The sequence below is a fragment of the Colobus angolensis genome, unplaced genomic scaffold (genome assembly GCF_000951035.1).
Source record: "Colobus angolensis palliatus isolate OR3802 unplaced genomic scaffold, Cang.pa_1.0 Scaffold269, whole genome shotgun sequence".
In the NCBI taxonomy this organism is placed as follows: domain Eukaryota; kingdom Metazoa; phylum Chordata; class Mammalia; order Primates; family Cercopithecidae; genus Colobus; species Colobus angolensis.
The window spans coordinates 525999-536846 of record NW_012115921.1 but is presented as its reverse complement, the minus strand read 5'-3'; the positions used below and the strand labels follow the sequence as shown (position 1 = coordinate 536846).

The 10848-nt window shown below is 46.8% G+C and overlaps 1 protein-coding gene across 2 annotated transcripts in view; it reads left to right on the top strand.

Annotated features, from left to right (window-relative positions):
• Positions 1 to 4117: 4117 nt before the first annotated feature.
• Positions 4118 to 10848, top strand: part of NRIP3 (nuclear receptor interacting protein 3) — an 18343-nt gene continuing 11612 nt past the window's right edge. Inside the window, exon 1 of one of the 2 annotated variants that reach the window (XM_011947607.1) lies at positions 4118 to 4509. In XM_011947607.1, coding sequence (XP_011802997.1) covers positions 4336 to 4509 — 174 coding nt within the window. In that variant the 5' untranslated portion in view covers positions 4118 to 4335. The remainder of the gene's footprint in view (positions 4510 to 10848) is intronic. The other variant, XM_011947608.1, reaches the window with a different exon arrangement.

Below are 10848 nucleotides of genomic sequence, written 5' to 3'. Positions count from 1 at the left end.
GCAAGGAAAGAGGAGGAACAGGACATATTTATTGAGAGCCCACTTTGTGCCTTTATATATTATTTCACTCAAATGAGACAGAACCCTGCAAGATGGGTAAACCGAGGCTCAGAGAGCTTCAGTAACTTGGCCAAGGTCCCACAGAAAGCAAAGGGTGGAGCCAGATTCAAAGCCAAGCCTAGACTCCCCACATCCCCACTTCCACCAGACACACTTCCTTCAGATGCTGAGTTTTTCTTTCTTTCCATTGTTTCTCCTCTTTTGCTGTCTGAGTTGAGGTCAAAGCCTGTTCTCATCTCAGGAAATGAAACCAAATCATTGCTGACTGTAATGGATCCAAAAGACCCAGGCAACTTTGGAAAACACCAGCAGAGCTGCCATCAGCCCTATTTCTTGAGTCCATGGTGATATTGGCAATCACTCTGAAGGAAAAGGACAGAAATATCTCTTTGCTTTAACCTGCCAAAGCAGACACAGTCTTCAGGGCTGGGTGCCAAGTCAGGGGTACCATGTGGCCAGAGATCCTGGCACATATCTGGATAACTGTTTGAAGAATCTTCCTGCCAAAGGGGGTTGGGGTAGTGGTGAGGACATCTGAGGAGGAAAGAATGGGGTAGTGCATGAAGAGGGTCCTAGGAGTGGCCATTCTAACTTCAGGGTATGGCCAAGGGCAATATGCATGGGTAGGGAGGGAATGGGGAGGAGAATTTCTTGGCAGTCTCCCCTTTATCCTCTGTTCTTCTCCTCTACTTTTCAGGCCTCCCAGCCTCAGCACTCATCCTGTTTCTCATTCTTAAAGGCCTCTCTGTTAGCTGAAGACCCAAAAGAACGTTGCTGGGAGAATAGGTTGTAAGCCTAGAGCCGCAAACAGCCATCAGACAAGAAGGGCCTGCCTATAGGGGCATCAGCTCAGAGGAAACAGTGATAATGCCATTTGAGTCTTTGGATCCAGCCATGCCTGAAGTCCTGCACTTTTAAATTAAGGGGACCACAAATTTACATTTTCACATAAGAAATTTTCGACTGGGGCCGGGCGCGGTGGCTCAAGCCTGTAATCCCAGCACTTTGGGAGGCCGAGATAGGCGGATCACGAGGTCGGGAGATCAAGACCATCCTGGCTAACATGGTGAAACCCAGTCTCTACTAAAAAATACAAAAAACTAGCCGGGCGAGGTGGTGGGCGTCTGTGGTCCCAGCTACTCGGGAGGCTGAGGCAGGAGAATGGCGTAAACCCGGGAGGCGGAGCTTGCAGTGAGCTGAGATCCGGCCACTGCACTCCAGCCTGGGCAACAGAGCGAGACTCTGTCTCAAAAAAAAAAAAAAGAAATTTTCAACTGGGTATCTGTCACTTATAAGAAGAATAACATGAATAGCATTCTAACTGAAACAGTACTGGATTTTCTAGTATGATTTTCAAGTACAGAGCTTCTATAACAGCCAAGGGAAGATGCAGAGAAGTTTAGGATAGAGCCATTGCACATGGAAAATCCAGAATCTGGAGACACTGAAGAGAGGAAGAGAGCTGGCCAGCCCCTGCCTCAGGAGGCCTTCACTCTAGGGATAGGGCATGATGCTTGAGTCTGGCTTCGTGTCTGAAGCTCTGTAGGGAAGGCTGGAGAAGGGATAGGCCAGCCCCAATCTGAGAGTTCTGCAACCTACAATTTTTCCTGAAGTTGTTCCAGGTAATGATGGTTGCTACCTTCTGCTGAGCCTATGCTACATGACCAATGTATTATACTATCATTTTATTTCTCACAGCAGCCCTGAGAAGTAGACATATTGGCACAATTTTCTAGATGAAGAACTGAAAGCTCACAATGGTGCAGTAACTAACTGGTCACATAGCTAGTAAGCAGCAGAGCAGGGATTCAAATCTAGTGTATTAGACTCCAAAACCTGTGTTTTTAACAAACATATTGTATGTTACTTCCTCCAAGATGGGTCACTGAGGCAGGGGAGGTTGGTTGGCTATACGGAGGATTAATAATAATCTTTTCTGTTGGTACAGCCCTAGAGAGTTGACAAAGCATAACTGTATATGCAATCTCACTACATCCATTTTACAGATATGGAAACTGAGGCTCAGAGGTAGGAAGTGATTTACTCAAAGTCATTTGGGCAAACAGGATAAACCACCCAGAAATAACTCTCCTTAAATTAAGCAGGCAGTCTTGAGGACAGTGACGGTATCAGTCTGTCCAAGGAAGGTCTCAGACAGGTGAGGGGACCAACAGGTATTACAGCCACAGACCCAACTGCAGAACACAAATGCCACTACACCAAAGAGCTCTGAATTCACAAAAAGATTCCCAGTTCCAGCCAGGCCCCATTTATTTTTCAGCAACACCTGATATGGGTAAATTCCAGTTCAACTAGAGAGATTGAGCTTCCTAGTGTTCCCAAGGGGATCTAGCTGTGAAAAGAGCCCCTTTCTTCTGTCAGGACATCCTCAGCAAAAAAGGCTGCAGGACTGAGCTGAGCAGCCTGAAGAGTGGGGATTCCAACTCCCCCCAAGAGTGTCTACCTGCCTGGCTTCCTCCCTGAGGAAAGTCACTGTCCCAGCCCAAGCCCTAGGGGCCCTCACTGTTGGACCTGTCCTGATGCTTTGCCAAGCTCAGAGGCACCTATCCTAGATAGACAAGGCAAAGCTGTCTTTCACTGTTTCCTGGGTGACCCAGGGAAGGTCTGGAAGGTCAGAGAAGGCTTTCCTAAAGAAATGATAACGGAGCTGAGGTCTGGAAGAAGCATAGGAGTTTCCTGAAGAAGGTAGGAGGGGACACTGCACACAGAGGGAACAGGACAGTCAAAGGCAGGCCATTTGGCAACAGGTGACTGGAAGGAACTGGAAGAAGGGCTATGAGGCTGAAGCACAGAGTGGATATGCAGGGTCTAGGCAGACCATGCAAGAATGTGGGTTTCTCTTAGAGCAACAGGAAGCCTTTTGAGGTGCTCTTAGCAGGGAAGTGAGATGATCACACTTATTGTTTGAGAAGATTACTCTGGCAGCACAGTGAACAACGGATTGGAATGGAACCAGGGAGCATTCAGAAAGCCAGATAGAAGGTATCAGGTATTTGCCTGTAAAATGGGGGTGATGAGAATACTATCTTACAAGCTATTGCCAGGATCCAATGAGATACTACATTTTAAGCGTCTATTCCAATACCTGGCACATAGTAAAGGCCCAGTAAGCGTCGATATTGTTACTTTTATCATTGGTTGTTTGCTGAGTGCACATATTTCTCATCCAGGTCTGCTCCTGTGTGATGGGGTGGAGGGGGTTGTTGTGGTTTCCAGAATGGAAACATGGTTTGTATCAAATCACAACGTCGAGACCAGAATCCAGGATGCCCGAAGCCTGATTAGAATGGCTTAAAAGTATGTATTCAAGAAGAAAAACGGTTCCAATCGCTCCTACTAAGGACGCTGGAGGGACGGTGAACGATTCTTTAGATGGTAAGCCCTAGCACTTGAGAAAAACAGGTGCTTCTCTGGTCGGAGAGCAGATGTAGGGCTCGCAGCCGCGTGCGCTCCCGCGGAGGCTGGGGGCCCTCGCCACTCCCCCGTCCCATGCCCGCCCGCGGGCTTCCGACCGCACCTGCTTCCCCGGCTCGGAAACGCGGGCCGGGTGCCCGGCTGCAGGTAGAGGGTGCCCGGTGGAGGAGGTCCCGAAAGGCTCCTCCACACGCCTGCACCGGCTGCCCCCTCCCCAGTCACGTGGCCCGGTGGGTGGGGACCGACCTGAAGTTGGAAAAATCCCGACAGCTCCCAACTTCGGAGGGAGCCGCCCGTCCTCTGGGCCCGGGCGGTGGGCGCTGGAGACCCGGCTGGCGGCGTGGAGGTGCGTTTCCGAGAAGCCGAGCAGCGGCGCGGGCGGTGGGACTCGAGGCATGGCCCGGCTGTCGGTTATTCCCGGGTCGGCCACAGTGTGGACAGGTAAGCAGGGACCCGCGGCCAGCGGCGGAGATGGCCGGGGCTGCCAGGGCATCGGGCCCCAGAGCCCACACCCGTCCAAGGGATGCCGGGCTCCCACGCAGGAGGGGGCGGTTGGGTGAAGAGGCCGCGGTGGATTCTCGGCCCGCCGAGTCACTTCCACCAGCGCCGCCTCCTCCTCTCCGGCTTTGCCACCGGGTGAGCAGAGCACGCCGGACGCCAGGGAGCCGCGCGGGGCGTGGACTCTGTGCCGGCCCCGCCCCCCGCGCGCGCACTGGCTGCTCCACGCGACGTCACACTCGGCTATAAAATGCGCGGTGGCGGGGCCCTTGCGGCGCTGGAGGAGCTCGAGCTCGAGGCTGCTGGGGAGCCGCGGGCGACCGGGCCGCCGGCGCCTCAAGGATGTTTTACTCAGGGCTCCTCACTGAGGGCGGCCGCAAGGAGACCGACATGCGGGAGGCAGCGTCGCTGCGACAGCAGCGCCGGATGAAGCAGGCAGTGCAGTTCATCCACAAGGACTCCGCCGACCTGCTGCCCCTGGACGGCCTCAAGAAGCTGGGCTCGTCGAAGGACACGGTGAGCCCCCGCCGCCGTTCTTGCCCCGGCCTCGGCGGCTTCGCGCCCGCGGTCTTCGGAGGCCCGGCCGTTGCGGCTTTCACTGAGTCACGGCCCGGCCCGCAGCTGCCCTTGGCTCGCGGTCGCTGCGTCGCGGATTCCTCCCCTTCCGGCACCCCTGCTGCGGTTTCGGTGGGGATTCCGTCCTAGCTTTTCTAGCTCTTCTAGCTCGCCCTCCCCTCGGCTGTACCTCCTCCTTGGATGTCTCCTCTCCAGAAGAAGGAAGAGGTCCTGCCCTGCCCTCTTGCCCTCGGGTCTTCTTTCTCTCCCCTTATTCTTAATACCGAATTTTGTTCATGGGGCTTGTGCCTCCTACGCTGTGTGGCTGGTTCTATGACCCAGACAGAGGTGATTCCTAATGGCTTCGTGTGAGGGGGAAAGAAGTGGAAAGGGATTTTTTTTTTGACAGTTGCCAGATCCAGAGGATTTTTGTTGAATCCATTGTCCCCCTATGCAAAATCCACTTCTCTAGTTTTGGTCCTATGTACCTTTGACCTTCCATCCTGAGTGGGGAGAGAGAAAAGGGGTCGAATGTGAAGGTTTTCTGAACCCCCAACATCTCTTCATCATTCTCTTCTCTTCCAGCCCCGCCCCCAAAGAGTGGGTAGAGGGAGGAAGCCAGGCTGCTCCATCTTACCGACCAGCTAATGTGTGCATTTGGGGCTGGGGTGGTTGCAGTCTTTTTTTCTAGCACGGTTTTTCTTGGCATTAAGTAGAAGCACCCCAGGACCGGGGCCCTGGGGTCAAAAATGGTACTGTCCTCTTTCTATAGAATGAAAGGGTGACCAATATAAAGAACTGTATCTGTCATCCCTCAGCCTCTGTAGTGGTCCTGGGCCAAGTTTATGTTTAACTTTGTAGTTTTATCTGGAGTTTTCTTGTAGTTTGATTATTTTCTTGAATTTCACAATCACTTTGTTCATTTGGGTGGTAATGTATGAAACACTAATTAAACGTCTTTTAACAAATGAAATAGGTGCTCTGCATAATTTTTCTAGTATTTTTTATTTTAAGCTTTTGAAATGTTTAATTTTGGATGTGGTTGTTAGCTCTAATTCATTGAAATTGCCATTTCTGGCCCCAGGAGGGCAGAGCTTCTGCATCCATTTCCTTTTTTTTTTAATTTAACAGCTCTAATGACACACAGGTACCAGTATAATTCTTCTCCTCCCTGCCATTAGTTGCTTCTGTGCAGGGTTTGTCTGCTTCAGTTATCTTGCTCTGTTTTTTGAAAGTTGTGTTTTTTCGTTTTGCTTTGCTTTTTGCACAAGCCACAGGATAGTTTCCCTGATTTATGCTAACCCAGAGTGATCAGTGATTGAAATGTGCTCCTGCAAAAGAGGTAACTTTCTTTTCCCTTCTTTTACTTTAAAGCAATCTTGATTCATTTAACAAATCAGGTTCGAGAAATATTCTTTCCTTCAGGCCAAATAATCCTATCCTAGTTCCTAGAATGCTCATCAATCAATAAGGAAGGACGTATTATATTAAGAGAAGAATTAAAATATGGAATTTTTAAATGCTGGATTTGGTTGTCCCTGGTTGTCAAGGAGTTTCCTAGCCCTGAGAGCTACCTTAGCTTCCTTCTGCCTAGGATTTCTTATACTACTTCATGCTGTGTAAGAATTCCATCCACTTTTCTGACTCCAGTCTGTCTCAGTTGAGTCACGAAGGGCTGATAGCGTAGAGCACAGGCAGCAGGCTGCAAAGAGGAAGGAGCCTCAAGAAGCAGGATATTGCCTTGAGTGTGACACATACACATGGCAGTTGACTGTGAGGCTCTGAATCATGGTTCATGCTTTCTGTGCCCCACCGTCATGGAGTTGATTTCCCTCTCTCACTGTTTTCACACCTACAGTATACAAGTGATTGCACAGAACAGCCAGATTACAGAAACCGAGGCAGACTGAGGTAGGGCTAGGAGAGCCGCAAGCACTGGGGTGAGGCAGCATGCTTAAATTCTTGGAACTGTTGTTGCAGCCTCAGTACAATCTTGCTTAAATTCTTGGAACTGTTGTTGCAGCCTCAGTACAATCTTGCTTAAATTCTTGGAACTGTTGTTGCAGCCTCAGTACAATCTTAGAAGTGACCTTAGAAGTACATTATTATTGTTTTACTTTATAAATATATCTGGGATAGACTAATGTTGACTCAATTTTGTCTCACTGCAAGGGAAATTTGGAGGATGCTAAAATTAATTGAATAGTTCTTACTTGAAGTAGTTTATAGTATAATCTTGACAGAAGGGGTCCAAGAAAAGGGAGAGGATAGCATCAGAGGGAGATAAGAGAGAGGAAAAATTAGTTGTAATTGACTTTTGGGTTTGTGAAGGTTGTAGGTTGTTTTTCCTCATACTAGTAACCGATATTTAAATTATACTGCTGGGATTTCTGAATTATCTACCTCTTACTCTGTTGTTTCTGTAATGTTCACTGCTTGATCAGCCTGCCAGCCCTTTTAGGACTGGCAGAAGGCAACCATAGGAAATCAAAGGGGGTCATGTTGTCTTGGCCCCAGGAAAGTGCCTTTGCCTATTTCTGTGTATATGGAGTTGGTGGATACAAAGTCTTCTGTGGAAATTATATTTTTGTCTGGCCCTTTTGCTTTTATCCTTTTATCTTGTATTGTTCATTCTGTATTAGATTAAGAACTAAAACCAGAGATATGAGTGAGTAATATTATATTTGATTTTTTTTTTAAGAGACAGGTTCTCACTTTATTGCCCAGGCTGGAATGCAGCTACAGTCACATCTTACTGTAGCCTCGACCTCACAGGCTAAAGAGATCCTCCCGTCTCAAACTCCTGAGTAGCTAGGATTACAGGTGCACACCACAACACCAGTCTAACTTTTGTATTTTTTGTAGAGATGGGATTTTGCCATATTGCACAGGCTGGTCTTGAACTCCTGATCTCAAGTGATCTGCCCACTTTAGCCTCCCAAAGTGCTGGGATCACAAACATGAGCTACCACACCCAGCCCTGATTTTTTTTTTTTTTTTTTTTGAGACGGAGTCTCGCTCTGTCGCCCAGGCTGGAGTGCAGTGGCGCGATCTCGGCTCACTGCAAGCTCCGCCTCCCAGGTTTACGCCATTCTCCTGCCTCAGCCTCCCGAGTAGCTGGGACTACAGGCGCCCGCCATCTCGCCCGGCTAGTTTTTTTTGTATTTTTTAGTAGAGACGGGGTTTCACCGTGTAGAGCAGGATGGTCTCGATCTCCTGACCTCGTGATCCACCCGTCTCGGCCTCCCAAAGTGCTGGGATTACAGGCTTGAGCCACCGCGCCCGGCCTTTTTTTTTTTTTAAACTCGATGAAGCTGGAGAAAAACATCTCCATTCTTGTAAATTTGCCTGTTGTAATTTATCTTGTTTTAGCTACCAGGTTCATTAAAGTTTTTCTCATTGTGCTAAGGACTTTTTAATTTTTAAAAACAGTCATGTTATGTGATAAAGTGCTGTCTTTCCTAAATGATATTATACTTAGCTGTATGCATTAGGCTGTATTCTTGTCTGGCAATAGAGTTTTTCTTTCCTACATATAATTGCTTCTGATCAGAGCTAAATGCTTTTTCAAAACTGACTAGAATTAGGAATGAGGCTGGGGGAAAGATGGTTGAACACAGTAAAGCAAACTTACCATAAAATACCTGAACAGAATCTGTCTATTGGAGCAGGTCTGTGTGGTGTGCCCTATAGATTAGCCATCCATATCACCACATTAAATTTTTATTTAATTTTTTTTTTTTTGTAGAGACACAGTTTTACTGTGTTACTAGGTTGGTCTCAAACTTCTGGCCTCAAGCAGTCCTGCCTCAGCCTCCCAAAGTGCTGGGATTATAGGTATGAGCCAGTGTACCTGGTCAGTACTATGTATCTTGAAAAACAGGACAGCCCTTGGAAAGCCAATATGTCAATAAACGAATGAGAACCACTTAACCACATTTATAAAACAGTCATAGACTGGGGATACAAGTAGTACAAACTCTTTAACATACAAATATTGAAGGGATTCTGAAAGAAAGAATTCAATGATATTAATCAAGAAAGGCTTTTTGGCTGGGTCTGATGGCCCACACCTGTAATCCCAGCACTTTGGGCGGCCAAGGTAAGTGGATCACCTGAGGTCAGGAGTTCAAGACCAGCCTGGCCAACATGGTGAAACCTCATCTGTACTAAAAAGGCAAAAATTAGCTGGGTGTGGTGGTGCACGCCTGTAGTCCCAGCTACTCAGGAGGCTGAGGTGAGAGAATTGCTTGAACCCGGGAGGCGGAGATTTCAGTGAGCCAAGATTGTGCCACTGTACTTCAGCCTAGGAGACAGAGTGAGACTCCATCTCAGAAAAAAAGAAAGGCTTTTTGAAGAAAGAAGGGGTAGAGATTTCTTTCAGTACCATGTCAAGAGCTGAGGATATAGCTGAAATCAAGACAGTCACGGTCCCTGCCCTTGTGCAGTTAACATGCTAGTAGGGCAGGGGTGAAATATAAACAAGTAAATACACAAAATAATTATGTATTTATAATTGCTATGAAAGAAATAGTGAGATTTGTTAGTAACTAAAGAGGTGAGGTATCTGTGAGGAAATGACATTTGAACAGAGACCTGGAAGATAAGAGGGACCTAACTATTAGAAATGTTAGGGAAAGAACTTCAGGCAGAGGGGACAGCCGGTGCAAAGGGATTGGAATGGGAGAGGAATTTTGAGCAAGGAAGTGAGTGTGGATGGTGTTGAATCTGAATGAATAAAGGGAGAGTGGTTTGTATATGGAAGGAGAGGCAAGGACCAGTTGGTACAGAGCTATATAGAGAAGGATAAAAAGTTTGGGTTTTTTTCCGAAGAACAATGAGATACCATTGAAGGGTTTTGAGTAAAGTACTGTGTTATCTGACTTATGTTTTAAAAAGCTTACTCTGGTTTCCATGCAAAGAATGGACTGGAGAAGGGTAAAAGAAGAGGCAGGATGCAAGTTAAGAGGCTGCTGCAGTACAGATAGGAGATTACAGTGGTTTGGATTAGATTGGAGGTAGTAAAGATGGGGAGAAGCAGATCAATTCCAGGTATGTTTCAGAGTACAATAGCACTTTTGATGGGAGGTCAGGAAATGAAAAAATCAGGAATGGATGTATGGTGGTGCCACTTACCAAGGTTGTTGGAAAGGAATTAACCCAACATGTTAAAACTGAACAAGACTTTGGAGCTCAAACCTCTTTTATTACTGATCAAGAGAGTAAGGTTTAGAGAAAAGTAATGCTCATAGAGATTAGTGATTCACCCAAGGTAATATGTGACAAGTGGTAATTTGCTGAAAGCAGAAAGCTTTCATGGAGTAATAATTTAAAAGATGAGATTGGGAAGGAGGATGAGTGGTAGTGGAAGGTCTTGAATGCTAAATCGAGGATTTTTCTTTGATTCAACTAGCAAGAGAACCACTGTAGGGGAAGAGGACCATGAAAGTAATGTTAGGAGATTGCTTGGGCTTAGCAGTAACAGTAAATGAAGAAGAAAATAAGAGGAGGCAGAATTTCACTCACTGAGATAGGGAATAAGGGAGAATGTGCAAGTTTTATAGAAAATATCAGTGGGATAAGTTACATTCGAAGTGCCTGTGGAATGTTTAAGTAGAGAAGTTCAAAAAGGTAGTTGAATCTATGGGTCTAGAATTGAGGTGACATCTGGACATGAGATAGAGTCATCATCATAAAGGTAGTAATTTATGCAATGAAAACAGATAAAATTGCCCTGGCAGTATATGTGGAGTGACAAAGGACCAAAGATAGAGCAATGAGGAACACTAATATTTAAGAAATGAACACAGGCAAAGGAACCAGTGAAAGAGACAGGAACAGAATAAACAGGTGGTTTTAGAGGCCAGTGGAGGAGCATTTCAGGATAAATAAAATGTTGAGTTTATTGCAGCATTGTTTCTAATGGCAAACATATGGAAATAATCTAAATGCCCATTAGTAAATAGTTAAGGTATGTTTATACCACAAACTTGTCTGTCAAGGATTTGCTGTTTTAAAATGTAGAAACTAGGGCAGACCTAAGAAAGTAGATGCTAAGCTGGTTATAAGATAACCTGGTATTAGACCTGCCTAAGTTACATTGTGTGTGTGCACATGCTTTAGTTTTTGCATCTGGCAGACACTGTTAGTTGCTCTGTCGCCCAGGCTGGAGTGCAGTGGCCGGATCTCAGCTCACTGCAAGCCCCGCCTCCTGGGTTTACGCCATTCTCCTGCCTCAGCCTCCCGAGTAGCTGGGATTACAGGCGCCCGCCACCTTGCCCGGCTCATTTTTTGTATTTT